General features: G+C 37.3%; 2 protein-coding genes across 2 annotated transcripts; one reads left to right on the top strand and one right to left on the bottom strand.

Annotated features, from left to right (window-relative positions):
- Window positions 1–2,705: 2,705 nt before the first annotated feature.
- On the bottom strand, window positions 2,706–8,156 carry tcea1 (transcription elongation factor A (SII), 1). The gene is made up of 10 exons (XM_056267557.1): window positions 7,968–8,156; window positions 7,341–7,403; window positions 7,143–7,248; window positions 6,494–6,593; window positions 6,186–6,331; window positions 4,076–4,130; window positions 3,780–3,936; window positions 3,530–3,676; window positions 3,377–3,448; window positions 2,706–3,271 (listed from the first exon to the last, which is right to left on the bottom strand). Exons 1-10 carry the CDS (start codon window positions 8,040–8,042, stop codon window positions 3,263–3,265), a joined length of 930 nt encoding a protein of 309 aa, XP_056123532.1. The 5' UTR covers window positions 8,043–8,156; the 3' UTR covers window positions 2,706–3,262.
- Window positions 8,157–11,881: 3,725 nt separating this feature from the next.
- LOC130101706 (oxygen-regulated protein 1) lies at window positions 11,882–20,660 on the top strand. Its single transcript, XM_056267539.1, has 4 exons — window positions 11,882–11,947; window positions 13,054–13,739; window positions 14,764–14,920; window positions 15,097–20,660. The coding sequence occupies exons 2-4, from the start codon at window positions 13,065–13,067 to the stop codon at window positions 20,562–20,564; spliced, it is 6,300 nt and encodes a 2,099-aa protein (XP_056123514.1). The 5' UTR covers window positions 11,882–11,947; window positions 13,054–13,064; the 3' UTR covers window positions 20,565–20,660.
- Window positions 20,661–20,837: the final 177 nt, after the last annotated feature.

Genomic DNA, 20,837 nt, shown 5'->3' with positions numbered 1-20,837 from the left:
TAACGGTTGACTACCAATGTGTAATTAGACCAAAGGTTCATTTTGCGCCGGAGTTCTCCTTTAAGCCTTGTCTGTGAAACTGACCAATACTGTTCTATAAATAAAGCCAGAAAATTCCAAAAATAAAATGTTAACACTTTACAGTAAGGTTTCATTAGTTAGTTAACATGAACTAATAATAAACAATACTTCTACAGTACTTATTATTCTTTGTTAATGTTAATTTCAACATTTACTAATACATTTATTAAAACCAAAAGTTGAATTTGTTAACATAAGTTGGTGCACTGTGAACTAACACGAACAAAGAACAGCTTTATTTAAATATCTGCCATGTATCTAAACAAGATGTCCAGGACCTCTGGCAGAAAATTAGGCCCACAGCATTAAAGATACAGCAGAGTAATTAATTTTACACTACTTTTTTATTCCTGTGTGCACGAAACCCATGAAAGATGGGTTGGTACGGTGCTTAAGTGTTAAACCCAATAAGATAAACCCATCTTAAAATTTTATGTATTTAAACTTTTATTGTGAGAACATGCACTGTATTTATGATTAGGACTCATAATGAAGATTTACGGTTTTACTTCATCTGCCGTTAGATAGGCTATGCGTCAGTTTCACTAACGGTGCAAGGCTGAGTGAAATTATATTTGTCTTATCTTTCTGTATATGTATAATTTTCTTTAAATTGTCTGTCTAAAAGTGACCAAAAAGACATTTAACTCCAGTTTACCATCGGATTCGCCAAACTGCACCGTCTCCAAAATGTTCGTCCGTACGCATGGGTCAGAGTTTGCGTGCAGGTGCGCAAATTTTCCCGTCAAGTTTGTTTTTTATAAATCACAACTTATTCATCGGAAGTGGCGTACGCCTCTTTCAGGGCCTGTTTTGTGCGTACGCAACGGTTATAAATGAGGCCCCTGCCCTGAACCCTATATAGAAAATGAGTGGGCTGAACTGAAGAGAAGAAGCAACAACATGGATCTGGGAATCTGAAGGATCTGGAGAGATTCTGTATGGAGGAACAATCTCTGATCTCTTGTCAGGTCTTCTCCAAACCCATCAGGCATTATAGGAGACGACTCAGAGCTGTTATCTTAGAAAAAGGAGGTTGCAAAAAGTATTTAATAAAAGGGGGCAAATAATTGTTCCCAACATGTTTTGGAGAAAAACATTTATTTCATAATGTGATTTTCCCTCCACTTTCAATTATTTTACTTTTACTTGAAAGGTTAGATTTTAATTTTTTAAATAAAATATCAAAAGGATTAACAATGCAGATTTATTTTTTTTACAGCCATCTTTGATCATATTTACCAAGGGGGCAAATAATTCTGACCAGCACTGTATGTATACAATAAATAAAGTATACAGACAATGACATTATTTTGGGCTTTATTTGCCATTTAACATGTAAATAATGAATCAAAATTTTCAGAATAACCCCAGGGGTTTCTGTTTGGTCTCCATTTACAGTGGAGTGTAACAGTGCTGCCCACTCACTCTCTCTGCTCTGGAGAGGATGCACCTGGGAACCTTACAAAAGAACCTAGAAGCAAGTGTCCTCCCCATTTAGCCATTTCTAAGGGCAAAGTTTGCGTATCCATAAAGAGCATTCATAATGTAAACATCTTTTAAAGAATGGGTGAGCTGCTCTCCTTAACATCTTAAATTACTGTAAATGATGAGCAAAGATGCAGTGGTCAGGATGAGATAAACCATCACCTCCTGTTTTCCATATGCACAAAAGGATGTCAAGAACAACCACCAAAAGGTTGTTTGTTATTCAGATGAGACATTGCTAATGCAAGGGGCTTGTTAGGACATCAAGGCGGCAGTGGGTATTACAGCAAAATCATTTAAGAAGAGAGCGATAGAAATTCACGAAACTGAGCGATATCGTCTACCTTCAAATGGCAAGTACTATCCACTTTGTATTGATCGCCGACGTCATAAGTAACATTGCCATGACTGATCAGATATGAAGCTGTTTTTTCTTTACAACACATGATCATTAATTTAATTGTGAATGCAAGACTTGCCTATTTTTTTTCTTTTGAGAAATTGTCCTCAGAAAAAAAGAGCAAACATGACCTCTACCAAACTAAATAATCCGTTAAACAAATAAATGGTAACACTTTTATTTTTAGTGTCCTTATTACACAAGTTACTACAGTAATAACAATAAATTATACATAATTACACGCAACTTACCCTAAACCAAACCCTAACCCTATAGTAAGTACATGTAGTTAATTATTATTACTCAGTACATAATGTACCTTAACACAGACACCTTAAAATAAAGTGCAACCAAAAAATACTTGGATCCAAAAGCATTAGTTTGAATTACTTTTTTTAAAAGTGAAAAATTCCGTTATCATTAAATCTTTTTTTTTTAGATTAGGGTTTTTTTTTGGCGTTTTTGCCTTTTATTATGATAGAGAGAGGGGGTCGGGAGAGGTCCACGAGCCGGGACTCAAACTTGGGACGCCTGAAGCGCAACTGCGCTATATGTCGGTGCGCTGCCCACGAGGCTATTAATTGGCGCCGACCAGAACCAATACGGTGACGTTAATCTAAGACTATCCATTTGCTTGTAAATTATTTTTGTGAAGAGTAATAAAATAAAAATTGACAATCGTCTCAGATGTGTAATGTGCTGTCTTGTTAAAATGATGTATAAATCACACTCACCATCAATCTTTAAAACATTTTACTCCTGAAAGTATAAGCCATGTACACAGTAAAAATTTGTAGATCATGCATATAAATATGTATAATTCAAAGAGTGAGTGACAAAGAGACTCAAAAGTATCTTCCAAATAAACAAGGTAAAAAAAAATAATAATTCTTGAGCCGTTACCAAAAGCAAACATACGCTAAAAGTATTTTATTTTAAAATGGGTAGGTTTGTCAAGGAAAATTAAATAGTTTTGACTAGTTTTCATTAGGGAAAAGCAAAACTATCTAAACATGAATGTTGTCAAAATGTTTATCTACGTATATAAAAAGTGATGGTAAAAGAAAACAGAAATCCGACAACATTGATCATAGTCCAAAGGCCTACGGCCTAGCTATACGTCAAGTTAAAACACAGGACATGAGTTTGTGGACCATTATAATAAAACAAACAGTTGATGGGATCTATTGTGGCCTTTGTACATCAGGTGCGCCATTGAATTGTCATCAATGATACAGAAATGTGGTCCTGGAATTCAGCTACATCTCCAAACAAAGAGAACAACCCCCAACTTCAGCAGAACTGTGGAAATAGATTTAGACACAGTTAATTAAATACATAATGTTTGTAGGTAATATAAAGTTATCAATGGGCACAACAATAGAAAACATCAAAAGAAACGCATACCTTCCACCTATTTCCACATTCAGTGCAGAAGACAAATGTTGTCATCGGTTCATCAGCACTTCGAGTTTGAACCTAATAAAAAAAGATTTGTGTTTATAAAACGCATTTATAAAAATCAACTGCACAGATATTCATAAAACACAGTCTGGTTACCTGGGTGTATGTACACTTCTTCTTTTTGCATTTCCCGCAAGTGAACAGGTCAGTCTGGGTGCCCCCAGAAGTGGCCACCTGGTGGTCCCTGATGGCCTCTTTGGTCAGATTCTTACGCATCTCCTTCAGCTCATCGCTTGCCATTTCCTGTTGGATTTAGATTTCCACACGGTCACCTCTGAGAGAACATGTTCCTATGACTATTTTAAAACGGCAAAGGGAATAGACTGCCGTGTCACTGTTTACTCACCTCCGCTGTCATTTTTGCTATGCGTTCTGGGCTCACATTCCCACACAGCACGTTCCTTCTCAGGTTGGGGTTCTTTGCATCCTTAAGATTGGAGATTCGGCTTCGTACACGATTCTTGTATTTCATGTCAGTATTTTTAAACTCCGAAAAGATACGTGTAAATTGGTCAAGGAAATGCAAGTAAAATGTAATATAAAATATATATAATATGTGGAGGATTTTTATATATTAATAATCACACTTTACACATTTCAATAGCGATAATAACTTTTAGGATGAATACTACAAGGATATATTCTTCAATCTGAGCTCCAAGTTCATCGCAATCAGCGCCAATCGCAATGTGATCATCTAAAAAAAAAAAAAAAAAGACAAAACACTGCAAACATTTAAAAACAAGAAAATTCTGAACTTTACACAATACATGCGTGTGTGTTTGTGTGCATGTATATATATATATATATATATATATATATATATATATATATATATATTAGGGGTGTAACGGTACATGTATTTGTGCCGAACCGTACGGAAGTCACATGCAGTTGCACAACGAATAGTCAGTCACAGGCAATCAACACTCCAATCCAGAAGGTTTTGCTACCAGTAAAAAGCGCAGAAGAAGAAAGGATGATCGGTATGTTTACATCTCTCAACCAGTGTTTCAATTGCGGAAAGTGATCAATAAAACAGCTTGAGAATAATCTCTCACGTAGCATTACATTTACTTCAGCCATTTAGTGTCGACAGCAGGTTAGTTCACTAGAGAAATGAACTCTAGAAAGAAGCATTTCGTATATGCACTACATTAGCATATTCATTATATTTATTTAACCTGTTAGTAAATGTCTTGATTATTCAATGTATATTTAAATACATTTATCATGAAAACAAGTTATGACAGCCCCTCTTCTGTAAATTAATATATTTCAAAAATAAATTGGAGTAGGAAATTAATTTGATTCAGAAGTTAATGCAAAACTTGCCTTATGTGCAATTTACAGTACATGTTTTTTTTTTAGTTGGCTATTATATCTAAAAATAAATAACAACTGAATTTAATAATTTGGGCTCTGTTGTTAATTTTTAACCTTTTAATATTATAGTAATATGTAATTAACTTGGGCTCCCTATTTAGTTTACACAGGATTAGCCAAGATAGATTTTTTTTATCCTTAAGAAAATTAATAATAATTGAATTTATTTAAAAAGAGAAACATTTGAAAAACAAAAACAGAAGAAAAACAGTTTAATACAAAAAAAGATAAAAGAAGCAATTTTGTGTTTAGTCTACTTCCACCTGCTGTACCAAACCAATACCGAATCCTAACTTAAAAACCGAGGTACGTACCGAACCATCATGTTTGTGTACCGTTACACCCCTAATATATATATATATATACACACACACATACACACACACTGAACAAAATTATAAATGCAACACTTGTTTTTGCCCCCATTTTTCATGAGCTGAACTCAAAGATCTAAGACTTGTTCTATGTACACAAAAGGCCTATTTCTCTCAAATATTGTTCACAAATCTGTCTAAATCTGTGTTAGTGAGCACTTCTCCTTTGCCGAGATAATCCATCCACCTCACAGGTGTGGCATATTCAAGATGCTGATTAGACAGCATGATTATTGCACAGGTGTGCCTTAGGCTGGCCACAATAAAAGGCCACTCTAAAATGTGCAGTTTTACTGTATTGGGGGGTCCATCTGTCCTGTACAGTGAAAACCGGGATTCATCCGTGAAGAGAACACCTCTCCAAAGTGCCAGACGCCATCAAATGTAAGCATTTTGCCCACTCATTTGCCTATTTGTACTGTTGTGAGGGATTCTATTCAAGGGTTTGAATAATTTTGAGACTGCGGAAGTCATTAAGTTACATTTTCAGATAAATTTGGGAAAACCACTTGAAACATTTGTTGTGTTGAGCCATTTCAATTACTTTTGTTTGATTTGTCCATTGCAAACAGCTGAAAGTCTGTAAAATTTGCCAATAAACCTGATTTGCAATGGGGGTTGAATAATTTCGATTACAACTGTATATATATGAAGCATAAGTATACAGACCTCAGATCTAACTGAAATACAATTGCTTTAAATTTTCTTGTTTAATTGTTTTATTCTAAAAATCACACAAAACTGAATAATTACTAAATTAATAATTTAACATTTAATAAACCAATTATCATCAATCACTAATAACTATTGAATAACTGTTAATCAAAGTATTCCATGTATTTTGCACCATTCATTCAAGTCTAAATGTATGACTTATAATTCAGAAAGATATCAAAATTAGTAACAGGTCTAAATACTCTTGGCAAGACACTGTATGCTAACTTAGTAAGGAGAAAAATGTGTGCGCGGAAGAATTGCCTGCCATGACTTGCCTCCTGTTTGCATAGCACTTGACAGCATCTCCCTGCACTTGATACGGACTGAGTCAGATGTGCCCGGTGCTCGTGGGAAAGTGGCTATCAATGTGTTGGGTGTAACATCGACAGACTCGCTCTTACTGCTAGAATTACTGCTTGAGCTGAGAGAGAAGATAAGAAATAAAGAGATAGAGGAAAAATTAATAAAAACCAAGCCAGAGTTAGAACTATAAAGCCTTATTTAGGGCCAAAGATCAAAAGATTAAGATATGATTATTTTTATGATAATCTCAAGACCATTAACACAATCTTGTAGTTGGCACCTCTCTTCTCTGGGCTCCGGACTGGCTTGAGATGGTGAGACTACTGGTGTTGTGCGTTCCTTCTTTTTCTCCTCAGAATTTTTATCCGCAGCAGGTTCATCTGGATGTCAAAACCACTCTTTAGTCATTTCATAAGTGTAGTGCTACAAATGATCAGAAAATCATATATATATCTGGGACATTGTACAAAAGGAAACCTGGAGTTGCTACCACATACAGGCAATTAGTGGTATTACAACAACAAAAACCCATAGTAACTTATATTATTGTTAAATAACTAAATGAGGAGATTGAATTATACACAATGTACACTTACACACTGTTATACATTATACAAGCCCCCAAAAGTATTTGGACACATAAGCCACACTGTGTATGCCATTACATTATATAACAAAATATGAAAACCAAGTGTCATTTATTTAAAAAAAAATAGCACAAAAAACATATTTTTGTAAAATGATGTGTTAGGTTGTAAATTAAGCCATACAATATTTGGACATTGTCTGGTTGTCAAACATTAGTAGATGATGGTGATAATTTATGTGATGAAATACACATGGTTATTTACTCACCTGTGTGAACCTCAGTGTAACTTCATACATACTTTCACACATACGTTTACATTAAAATGTCAAATGTTATTTACCGAGCAACTTCTTCCAGGACTTGATCAAGGACTTAGCCAGTGAGGTCACTTCATCGTCTGTGCTCTGTTTGCGGATGGCATTGACCGACATCCCGATCCTCGTGGACTGTTTATAAGAAAAGCAGAGGAAATCTCTCGTTAGGGTTAGTCTTGTCTACTAGAAGCGAACACGGCGTGCAGTAAACAAGGTAAACATACCTGCAGAAGCTCCAGGGTCATGGGTATATTCTTTAGTTCCTTTAGTAAGTCCAGTGCACCAACCTAATAAATAAAATACGACTTACAAAAATGCACTTTTTTAATATGCTTTAATAGACACAATAAAATGTATGGGAACTTTAATAACACATGCGCATGCTTACGTAGACGTCAACAGTAAGTTAGTCACTTTGTAGCCTAACTTTTGCAAATTATCCCACTTTTACTCACTTCACTGCCGCGGTCTGGATAAAACCTTGCGTTTAATTTCGTTAATAAAAGTATATAATAAAACAAGAGTCTTTATCCAGTTTGTATTCGCTAAGAAATCAGTTGCATTACTGCCTCCCGCTAACTGACCCCGTGTATTTTTCCGCGCTAACAGTGGCTAATGTTGCTAACTTTCCCGCTAAGCGTTGAGTTTCTTAACCAGTAAACTAAACCACTATATACTGCACACACTTGAACATTAACCACTAAATCTATTCACAAGACAGTTCGCCAGTTTCACCGTAGATGATGAAATTAGTTATTCTTGATATGTAGCGGTTAGCTTGCTATGTATCAATGTAACGTTAGCCTTGTCTAGTACGAGGCAGGGAATTCATTCATGACAAAACACCTCACCCCGTTCTTCTTCTGTGCCATTTTATCCATCTTCTTTGCAATCCGGATGATCTCTTCCTCTTCTTTCTTACCCATTATTTATGATTAGTGGCAAATATTAAATTTAAACTAAGTATATATGTTCAAAACATAGAACCACACACCACTCAACCGGCGGCGAAACCAGCACAGCTCTGGCAGGAAGGCGTTTCTATGAAAAGCCCAGACATCACTAATCAACCCATTGACTACTCATCGACGTAAAGCCCAGGCAACACTAATCGGGAAAAACTAACGCGCATTAAATACGTATCGTTCTGAATTATTGAATTGCTTCAAGCTTATAATTTGAGCCACATGAAAGTTACACACATAAGTGTCTTGTGTTATGCACATTGCTTGTAAAACAGTTTTAATCATATGGTATCGTCCGATTTATGTTGAAAGCACAGTGGTGAGATCCCAGCAACCTCTATGTGCAACACTAGAGTGCGCTCGTGCTTGTTATACAACGATCAACACAGCCGCGGACAAAATATGACATGGAAACAGGGTTTGATGTCGGATCAGGCGGTAATGTGCTTAGATTCTTCTGCCTTGTATTGTCTTCAAGATAAGTTAGTGAGGATATATCACTCTGAATTAATTCTTTGTTGCGCAGTTTAAAGGATTAATGTAACTGGTATATCTGTTGTGTCTTCACATGTTGGGAATGAGGTGGCTGACACACACACACACACACACACACACACACACACACACACACACACACACACACACACACACACACACACACACACACACACACACACACACACACACACACACACACACACACACACAGTCACACACACAAAAAGTAAGATATTAAAGTAAGATATTAGGGGATGTCTCCAGCAAGTACCCATATAGAAAAATGAGAGGCAGAAATTGTGGGAACTACAGAACATGTATCGTATGCGTTAGTCTAATCTATCACGATAGTGAAATATAAGCAGGGAATATTTTTGAAAGTTTTAACATGCATAGCCTATAAGACACTTTTCAAATTTCTTTCTTCTTGTTTGTGTGCAGGGTTGTGGCCTTTTATTGGGGTAGCTGAATTCTCCAGTAGCACCTCAATGCAGTACATGAGATCCACGGGGAGGAGTCAGATCAAGATCCAAGGGGTGGAGATGGGTAGGATTAGGGGTGGGTTTAGGGATTAGGGGTGGGTTTAGGGATCAGGGGGCGGAGATGGGTAGGTTTAGGTATATGTGAGGTGGGAGGAGTTGGATCTGGATCCGACTCCTCCCCGTGGATTTCATGTACTGCATTGAGAACCATCTCGAATATGTGGGCAATTCGTTTTTCAAATGAGCCTTTTGGCCTCCAAATTGTCGTGATCTCGAGCTCAACATGGTGAAATATTTTTGCCTAAAATTCCAGACTATCATGTTGGAAGGTTTGTTGTTGCAACATCATTAGTTAACATTAGAAGGGAGAAATAAGATAATCAAATTACAATTACAATTATATATTACAATTTTTATATTCCAAGGATTCAAATCTCACAGATAAATCAAATGTACTACTTTGCTCTTAATATTACTGATGTAATTTAAAGGCCCACTGAAGTGCCTTGAAACATGCAGCATTGTTCAGTGTGTTGACACAAGAAACAGGAAGACACTGAAACAGAAAGACAGGGCGGGACATATCGAGCAGCTCCTCCCCCCTTTAAAAATAGCCAATAGCATTTAGTTTATATAACAGTTCGACCAGAGCCGTTGAGCTTGGTAAAGCTGCATTTGACAGCTTATGACAGTCACTGTCTAATTCCCCTTTTAGATTTAAAATTAAACTACTAAAGCAAAACAGTGAACATAATCATGCTGGAAATTGTGTAATTTATGTTGGTTCAAGGCACCGGTGTTATCTCTACTCGTAAGTGCTGTTTCTAATGCCGAGTCTGTCTAACCGTTTCTCCTCTTAATCTCCTCCAAATCGTTTTAAAATACAGCATTCTGTGTAGAATTCAAATGGGTTCGATATGTTTTGTGGTCTGTGCCGAATCGAGCATATTCAGAACTTCTACTATAGCCGAAACAAAATTATCAGCAATCATAGCTCTGTGATCATGTCTCTGAACTAGAGCAGACTGTGCGCGCGCTGCATCGGTTCGAGTGACGTTAACTCGAAAGCAGACTTAATTCGCCCCAATGTAAAGCATATTTACACTGTCTAAATCATTCCCTATCCCCTATATAGTGTGCGATGTGCCATTCACCATATAGAAAATAGTAATTGTGTGAACAAGTAATCGATTTTTAATCGCAGCATCAGCATATATTCATATTGTAGGGAGCGGGATGCTTTAAAATCTAGTGAGCATTTGATTTGACAGGAAATCTGATGAGAAGCTGAAGTGCAGAGTGATGTCATCAAAATCGTTGATCCATATTGGCGGAAGTGAGAGACTGTAATTTTTGAAAACTTATATCTTCTAAATGCATATTTTTTCATTGTTTTGGAGCGCTCTAGCTTATTGATAACCTTAAGGCTAACATATTCATACTAAAAGTAAAAAAACTGAAATTTACAGTAAATGCGTTTTGTCACTCTTTGACAGTGCTTTCTTGTTACTAAATAAAAAAATCCCATGTTTGTCATACAAACATCTAATCCCATGTGTGTCCAAGCCTCTAATCCTTAGAGATCAAGACAACGTGATCCGCACATCCAGTAAATCACCTACATGAGCAAAAATATCAAAAATTATAATGGCATTATGGCAAATAATGGCAGAATGTAGGCTACCTTATACTGCTCTGAAACTTTACTCAAGCAGTTATAGAATAGAGTAAGAGCTTGATCAGTGAGTGAAACCGTTCTCCTCAAATCAAACTGTTTGAATTTTGCCTAGAAACACAGCACGGCTAATCTCCACCCCATGCTGATAAGGAAATCCTATAAAACTATCTGAGACATGACAGGAAGGCATTGAGATTACTAGAAACCGCTGAGTATCACTGAACAAACATCAGTGTCTCATTATAAAACAAATTCATAAAAATAAAAGAATGAATAAGTTCGTCAGGCAAGTCATTGCAAGACTAAATTCACGCTTATTAGGCTATGCAGTTCATATCCATATCTGGTGCTGGTTGATTAACATGATCCAAGATTAACATAATCCTAGATGTAACTAGTAGAACTAGTGTTGCCTTGCTGTATATCACAATCACAATATTCATCCTGCTGTGCTTCTGTAGTCACAGTTATGTTCCCACTGAGAGTCACATGCTTTACCAGCTGAGACTTCCTTTCCCTTTATATTCAGCTACAGCATAAAACCTCTCTAATTCACCCCACTCTAATCCCTATTAACAGAGCCCTTAAATCTGCTTATATCTCTGCAAGAAATTAGAAACACCTTCAGCCATCTGCTGGATATCATACTCAGCAGAAAAATACTTCAGGTCTCGTTATGTTTGAGTGAAAACCTCTAAAAAACATTACAATTGAAATTCGATTTGCTGATACAGGCAGAAGAGAGAAAGAAGCAGATATTATATAAACAGTTGAGATCAACCAAAAGGTTTACATGGAGGTTCTTGCAAAACTGAATTACAATGTTTTGTGTGATGTCATTCATTATCACACTTGCTGTTATAATGATTATCAATACTTTATTGTTAGACACCTCGTAGGCTAAATATACAGTTAAATTATTTAATATTTAGCCTACAATTAAATGACTGAAAACACAGATTATACAAATAACCAGTTTTAAAAATATTCTTTTCATATTTATTTTAATATATAGAGGCTTAAACCAATTAAAAAAAAAAAAATCTTGATACTCTCTTTCTCTAAAATGCTGTTTAACCATGACCAAAGATTACACAAATCGACCCTGATGCCTGCCGTCCCAAAATAGCCATGAGCGTTGTTCATAATCTCTTCAGTAGATGGACAACAAACTCGCCAACTCAAACCTCCTGAAAATGTGAAATAAGGTAAGTTGAGAAACTTCCAATGATTTTTATTATTTAAAATAGTAGCATCAAAAACTAGTAGCATATTCCAGATATTTTTTAATGTTTATATTGGTAAATTAACCTGCTAAAGAAAGTGTATGCTAATTATCAAATATTATTCAATTTGGTTTTTGTTTTAAGATACACTGTATGGACTGTTTATGCAATGGCATTTGCAGGAGATGTTTTGAGCTTTATATATTTGCGTTTTTGAATCATGATTTCCAGAACATGTCTTGTGGCTGTTATGCAATGGTTTACTGCACTGAAAAATACATGTGGAGCATCATTTGTCAGTTGAATGAGGGTGTCTGTGCCACACAGCAAGGCAATCTGTATAAAATTGTGTTTTCAGATAGCATACTGTACATTTTAGGACTAGTGACCCGTTTCAGTGTTTGTTCAGTTTTCTGGAGTCCTTTTTCAGATCAACAAACATTGTTCAGGTTGTTTTAATGTGTATATAAAATGTACGTCATTTCTGTTTTATTTCTATTTAGTTTAAGTTGAGTTCAATAAATATTAGCTTAAGCATTTTTTTATTGCATTTCACTTCCATTCTTATACTGGCCATGGAAAGCGACCCTTCCTGGGCAAATTCTTTTAGTCCTTTAGAGAGGCCATTTCATTGCTGACTGCAAGAAGCCATTTTGTTAATGACTGTAATGAAAAATTTAAAACAATACCTAAAAGACGAATGTAGTTGCTGCTGCTAATGAACTACAGACTGATTATTTTAATGCATTTGTTGTTGTAAGAATTGCCCAATAAGACTCCATTTAAAATATCATATCACATAATTTAAAGATTTTGTTTTGTTGTCATCAGCTGAAAGACCCCCAGAGTACACTCATTTACAAAAACACTTGCTTTATGGGTGACACAAAGTGGATGCGGAAGCTATTTCAGGACTGTAGAATCTAATGAGACCTAATGGGAACAATATTATGGCATGTAATGCAGGATTTATGTTGTTATTATGCACAAAAAATAAAAACCTTGTGATGTTGAAAAAAATTCAAATTAAACAGAAAAAAATGTTTTGTTAAATAATAACTGTTGGTTCTTTCATTTTTTTTTTACAGTATCTTTTAATATGAGCACATCACCCATTAATGATGCACCTCATCCTGAGGTGTCCTCGGGGAGCATGCAAACTTTGGTCTCCAGGCCCCTGCCCCCCCACCCAGACCCCATTACCATTACCACTAAGAGGGTATGCTTCTACAAAAGCGGAGACCCTCAGTTCACGGGGCACCGGATGGTCATCAACAGTCGCACTTTTAAGACCTTTGATGCTCTTCTAGATGCCCTCTCCAAAAAAGTGCCTCTGCCATTTGGGGTAAGAACCATCACAACACCAAGGGGAACACATTCTGTTCGTACTCTTGATGATGTGCAGGATGGGGGTGCTTATCTGTGCTCAGATCAGAAGAAAGTCAAGCCTTTTAACTTGGATGAGGTCCATAAGAGACAGGTCCCTTGGAACACTACCAGAGCTGTCAGTGCGGGACGCAGAGCACGCAGAGAACTGGTCCGGCAGATAGCAAAGAAAAATGAAGTGACCACAAGGACAGTAAAAATGGCAGAAAACACTGTGGTGGTGCGGACACCAAAAAGACTAACGGTGTATAAAAACAGGGATCCGAGCATGAAGCGAGTAATTGTAGTTCATAGAAGAACAGCACCAAATTTTGAAACGCTTATGGATTATCTTTCTCAAGTGATGCAGTTCCCAGTTGTGAAGCTTTATACAGAAGATGGCAGAAGAGTAAGTATATAGTATACAAATATTTATAGTATGAAAATAGTATTTTTTTTCTGGCTAAAATTATCACAGACCTCGAATGGTACTGTAATTAGGAGTAAACATTGTCATCTTTTAACATAGCATAAGTCATTGTCTGAACAAAACAAATAATAAAGTTTTTTAAAGTTGGGAATGGTACAATTATATAAAATTTTAAATTAAAATATTTTTGAACTACAAAATAAGAATATATTAATGCATTTTTTTGTATTCTGTAAAATTATGTTTTATATTTTTAGAGTTAGTTACATTCCTATCCATAGAAGTTAAAGATAATAGTTCATATTCCAGAGGTTCTTGGCACATCAGCCATGTTGTTGTAAAATAATAATAAAAAAAGAAGAAAAAATAAAAAACACACACACACACAATGGTGTAATCACTATCTATGGTAGTTTGGATGTAACTCAATGGTTATAATAGCTTGTAAAGATCTGTACACCGTTTTGGACAACATGTGTCAGAGGGTTAAATAAAAGTTGGTGGCAACCAGATAGTTAAGAATCTGAACTTCTAACATTAAGGTTAGTTTAATCTCAGTCTAAGGATTTACTGAAAACACAATCTTGCTCTATTTGAACTGTACCCATAAAAGGTATATAAATAAAGTAAAAAAAAAAAAAAACATTTTATATATATGTATTAAACAATAAATTCTAAAAGTGATTTTAATGTTTTTTGTTAAAACACTCAATTAAGTTTTAGCTCCTATATCTTTGATTAACAGGAAAAAACTAAAATAATGTGATATTATACCATTATGTTTTGGTTTGTACAAACTATTTTAGTACTGTTAAACAACTGTTTTACAATATTTGTCCTGAAATATATTTTAGATAATTTTGTTTTGTTTTGTTTTGCATTATCAAGAATATTAAACCTATTAGTGAGCTGTCAAACTTATGTCTTAATGTTTGGACTAAAAATAAATTAAAAAAAGACACATATTTACTGGAAACATATTACCTTTCTTTTTTATTTATAGGTTGAAGGACTTCCTGCCCTAATTTTGTGCTCTGGGATTGTAGTGGCAGCTGGTAACGAACCCTTCAGAATAGGAAACTACAATCTCCAAGCTCCCACAAAAGTCCAGTCAAGGATATCTGAATCATTGGGTCCAACACAAACTGAGACACTACTACGTAAGCCTAAATTACTTTCTTTTTTTAATATTGATTTATTTAGCACTTTTCTTTAGTGATAAAACGATTTTGATCTTACATTTTGATTTTCAAGTTTAATTGATTATGTTTTTTCTCCCCCCCCCCCCCCCCCCCCCCAAACCATTTCCCATCTTCTACTCCCATTTGTCCATAAGAAGAAAAAAAGATTTCAGCGAGGACTTTTTCAAGATCAAGGAATTTCTCTTTATCTTCTGAGAGGTTCCTTGTAGAGCAGATCAATAAGTCACTAAATGGAAATCTGACAGAGCACAATAGGACAAAGAATGAATCAATGGAGACCGAAGGGAGTCAGCCAGTGGGATCAGATGAGATGGAGACCTGTGACTGTATGGAGGGTGTGGAGGAGAGGAATAACCCCATCATGCCTACCGAAGACGACATTGAAAAATCATTCCGGGTCAATGAGGATGGCAGCATGACAGTGGAGATGAAGGTGCATCTTACTATAAAACAAGAGGAAATTATCCACTGGACAACTACACTGAGTCGCACCTCCATTAATAGCCAGCAGAGAGCAGTGTGCAATTCTAAGCCAGAATCAAGTAAAAACTCATTAGATGTAACCAATGACTCAGGCAAAGAGTCGAATGGACCTCACAGCCTAGATTCAAAAGAAATCAATACATTCGCTAACAAATCTGTAGGATTCATCAAGGAAGAAAGAGAAAATTATGGCAGTGATACATCATCTGAGAAGCCTAAGGCCATCTTTAGAAGGCTGCCCACTCCAGGCCCCAGACAACAAAGAAAAGAGGCCTCAGTCGAAAACATCAAAACCGTTTCAGAGACTGAAGTTCAGGAGAACTCAGTGGGTGCATACTCATACTTGGAGCGAACTGCACAGGGAGAGCTGACTGAAGGTTACTGTGTGGTCAGTCGCAGCAGTAGCAGCAGCACAAGAACCGTGTCAAAACCCGGGAGGAGTGAATCCGGAGAAGTTAAGCAGAAGAAGTCTCACTCCTCCTTCAGATCCTCAGGCATGGCAGAGGTTCTCCAAATACAAAACAATGGAACAATGGGAATAACAGAGACTGTGGTGCACATATATGAATCACAGGGTATGTGTGACAATTACTATGCAAATACACAGGTGGATGTGGACAACAAGCCTGGATACCACACAAAAGCTTTGCCTCAAAGTAAGCCAGGCTCAACAGACTCAGGACCCCATTCGTCAAGTAACGATTGTGATGTAGATCTCACTAGACATTCCACAAGCTCCAACTCCCAGGATGGTAGAAAAACTAATATGCTGTCATTGTCATCTGCCTGTTCAACACCTCCAAAAAAGATAAACAACAATCCATCCATCCTCACTAATGATAAAAAACAAACCTTGGTTGGGTGCACAACTGAAATAAATGCAAATAAAAGTATGCATCCAGCAGCAGCAATGGAACAAGAGTCGGACGATAAAAGCATTGTTGGTAATAAAAATACACCAAAGTCCAAAAAATCAAAGAAAAGTACTTCTTCTGAATCAACTGGGCTTGGGAAAAAAATAAAGGTCAGTGCTCCAGGCTCTTCAAAAGAAATCCAAATTATGTCAGACACAATGAGCCACACTGGATCAGAGAAAAAGACTAGCTCAGCGGAAAGTGACAAACGTGAACACAAAGCTGTAAGAGACAAAAATAAGAAGATTAAAACATTGGATAGTTCTCCGAAGAGTAGAAACTTGAATCTTGATATTGGGAATCAAAGATGGTCAGATACAGAGCTCAAGTTAAAAGATAAAACCATCAAAGGCATCTCCCACAAAGTAAACAAAAATTACAGTGATTCTCAAGGGCCTAAACTAAATAAGAATAGTTTAGACATTCGATCACCAGCCCATCCAGCTCCACTGATAAAGAGGTTACAGAAACAAAGGTCAGTGAATGGTGTCAGATCAAAATCCTCTAAACAAAAACAGGAGTTGAGTGAAAGTGTTTCATTGCCTGTGCTACAGTCCTCTTCCTCTAGTGTAAATCAATATGTTGAAAACTGGCTGAAAAAAATGGAACCAGAATCTGTGCCCTATAATGATGAGACGGACCATCCTGAGATTGTACTAAGGGCGGTATTCCATATAGGGAATGACTCCACTGATGGCTCTGAGATTAAAAGTGACCCTGAAAAAGATAGTGTAGAGGATGAAGACCCTGGTCTAGAACATAATGCTGAAGAGAGGCCAATGTCTCACCCATCTGTACAAATAAGGTGTGAGGGACAGTCAACCGAGCCACAAAGGCCAATAGGCTTTTGTAAGTCGATGCCAGTTTTGACAGTACATTTTGAAGAGGAGGGTCTTGTAAGAATGCACAAGTCATCTGAGAACTTGGTTCCCCCAGATCCTTCTGGGACATCACAAAGTACAGAAATCAGTGTTAGGTCAGGTATGAAACCAGTTTTGCAACAGTTGTGTTTATCTGTTCAGTCCATCAAGCGGGTATTGAGTCAGACCCGCTTAACACCTGTGGAGAAGGAAAAGTCCAGTAGCCTCCCAGACTTCTCATCTCAGGTGGCCTCTGTCTTTGGTTCTCCATCCAGAGCTTTTCTGTCCTTCTTGTCACTGATGACTCTGAGAGATGGCCTTTCAGTCATCTACAAAGATGAATCGCAGGCCAGCAACCCCAACATCTGCCCAGAGGCCCTGCAGGTAATGCAGTCCTTGGAAAAAATATCCAATATTAAAGATGAAGATGAGCTAAAGGCCAGCTTAACCAGTCTTCAAAGTTCAACTTCATCCAAATTAAAACAAAGCTGGAGAGATTTCCAAGAGCAAAATGGCTTTGGAGGGAGTCCACCACTCTCACCAAGACTATCAGAGCAGGAGTTTGCTGTAGAAGTAGACTTAGAAGGAGAAACGGAGGATCAAGACAAACAGAACAATTTTAGTATAGAACAGTTACTGGATGAACTGAACATGCCTGAAGATCTTCACAGAGAGATTTCCTCACTTGTTGAAGGAGAAATAACTTATTTTAATCAAACAGACTTAATCAAAGATGCTGATAACACCAGCGAAATCTCAGGTAAAGAAAAGAAAAATGACGGTGGCTCATTGAGTGGTAGTTTAAAGAAAGCTGCTGACATGGAAGAGGAAAAGGACCATGATGGCCAAGTCAGTGACACAACCAATGATGACATAATCAATGATCCAAAAAATCCTGAGTCTCAGGAACTACATTTAATTCAACCTCATTCCCCTGACTCAGAAACTATAGAAAAGGACCATGGTAATGAAGATTCTGGCATAGCAGTACCCAATCAATCACCTGAGGGTAATGGTAGTGATTCAAGTAAAGCAGAGGTTTTAGAAATGTCTGATAACAACCAGATGAATGCAGAGAACATGCAAGAAAGGATGATGTATGAAGACCCAGAATCTGAAAACAAAGATGCAAAAGAAAATTGTTCCCCCACATCAGAACGAAAGATGATAGATGTAGTTGAAGAAGAAGTTTCTGAGCTCTCTGATGACCAAGACAGTATTTCTGAAAGTGAGGACAATATAATAGAAGACACTGATATTGAGGAGGAGGACATCATCCAGAACATAAAAGAACCTAGTGAACAGTCAGATGCTTCAGAACCTGACGACACAGATGCCAAATGCTTATGTTCAGCATCAGAAACTGAGTGTGTGCCATTTCCAGACAGAGAATTAGCTGAGCTAAATGAGGAAAATCAGTACAGTACAGCTGAGAACTGTGTCAGAGAGCAAGCTGATCATTCTGATTTTGAGGAAACCATTGGTGATGGAGGACTGGAACAAGAAACCAAGTACATCTTATCAGAACGTGAGTCCCTTCACTCAGAGCCCTCAGAGACGTCATTGCCTCACCATGATACAAAGGGTGAATGTAGAGATCAAACATTAGAAACATCTAGTCAAGAAGATGATCAGGTGATGTCTCCAGATGCGGATCATCAAGAAGATTCTACTCCAGAGGTCTCAGAAGGTGAGGATTCTGATCCACACTACAATAACGGCATCCCTCAACAAGGTAGTAATGACGATAATAGAATGACCCCTGAAGCTGAATATGAGAAAACACAACTTGAAGAAGAACATGACATTAATGAGGTGGATAATGAGAGCTCTGAAGTCTGTGAAGAAACCGATCCAGATGCTGAACCAGACTCTTGTACAGTAACAGATCCTGAGGCTGTGGATGAGAATGTGACAGAAAAAAAGTCATGCACTAGTGATTCTGAACCCTACAAAGTTCAGACTTTAGAGAAAGGTAGACCCACCGATAAAAAGGACAGTTCCACTGAAGAGCGCAATTCTGAAGAGGATGAGGAGGATTATTATGGCGGTTTGCTTGATTCTCATAATAATAATGTGAATGGTGTTCAACACTCTATTGCATATACTGATACTAAAGATTCACTGGAAAGGGAGTTATGCAGCAGTACTAGTAAAAGTGAGCACCAGTTTGAGAAGGAAGAGAGTTTGGGAATGGAACATGGATATAATTATCTAATGCATCCAACTGAGATCTCACAAGAGCTGTTAGACTTAATCAATTCAGCTTTGTTGTCCTCTATCCTGACTGTCACATGTGATTCAAATGGTAACCGCAGAATAGAGCCAGACAAATGCAAAATGAGGGAGATATTCATGGCTTGCCAAAAGACAGATGATCAGTACGGTCAAAAACGTCTCCCGAGCCCTAATACATCAGATCTTTCTGATTACAGGCCTGAGACATCTGACAATGGTGGGTACCAGTCGCAGGAGCTTTTTACCGAGAGTGGAGAAGAGGAGGTGGAGAGGTTACGTATCTTTCGAGATATTATAAAACAAAGCACAGAGAAGCCAAAAAGAAAAAACCATGTAAAAGAGAACGGTTTTATGAAATCATCTACATGGAAGACAACAAAACATACTCCCAGTACAAGTTTAAAAAGCAGTAGCCTTGGTTCTTTCCAGGATGCTAAAAGTGCAATACAAGAACCACTTTGCCACAGTAGATCGCCTAGTGATAAAAGTTCACTTAATGTAGAGTCTGTACAGCGCATGGCTTTAAAAGATAATGTGGACTCTGGAGACGGAGTGCTGATTGATAAAGGAAGGTGGCTTCTCAAAGAAAACCACCTCATCCGAAACTCACCTCCTGTGTCCATGGGAATGTATGGGAATGGAGACACCACATCAGCTGACACAGCTCAAGACAACAGGAGTGAGGATTCACCCTGCCTGTATTGTGAGAACCAAGCCTCGCCTCTGGCGGTAATATCCTCTTCAGAGCTGGAGGACATGGCTAAACCCCCTACACCGAAGTGTACATACTTCAATATTTCACATTGCAGTGACTCTGATCCTCTCTTGGATGACAACAGTGTCAACAGTGGAGGGGATGTTAGGAGGAACAAGGAACTTAAGGTATCTCCAATGGGTGAGTCTTCTAAAATGTGGGCAAAGAAAAATGGAAGTATGTCTTCATTCGCATCTGTTGAGTTCAAACTGCCTGATGGAAAAGTTTATCCTCAGGAGGGGTCAGGATCTGGTACTAACAGATCTCAGAATCAAGACAGTCGGACAGTACAAGAAGAGGAGTCGAGGGAGGGGATAAGTCTCAGGTGTGGGCAGCACTGCCCAATACTATAATTCAAAAGGGAAAATGTACCAGATACAAGAGCTTCTGGTATTGTCAGATTTCAGTTATTTATAGAGGTTTATATGGTTAAACTGTTTGAACAGCACATATAATGTAAAGAACTGCAGTAATAAGACTTTAATTTTCACACTTGGGTGCCTGCTGGACATTAAGCTTTCGGTTGTAAACATTTGAGTGTTTTAAACGGTTTTAGGCTTTTTCAAACATGTCTTTTCATTTCACAGGGGCTATATTGCACAATTGAACTGATTTACTTGAATTTA

This window comes from Rhinichthys klamathensis, unplaced genomic scaffold, assembly GCF_029890125.1.
Source record: "Rhinichthys klamathensis goyatoka isolate OS25496 unplaced genomic scaffold, OSU_Roscu_1.1 h1tg000261l_1, whole genome shotgun sequence".
Lineage (NCBI taxonomy): Eukaryota > Metazoa > Chordata > Actinopteri > Cypriniformes > Leuciscidae > Rhinichthys > Rhinichthys klamathensis.
The sequence above is the reverse complement of the archived record's forward strand: the minus strand, read 5'-3'. Positions and strand labels throughout refer to the sequence as shown.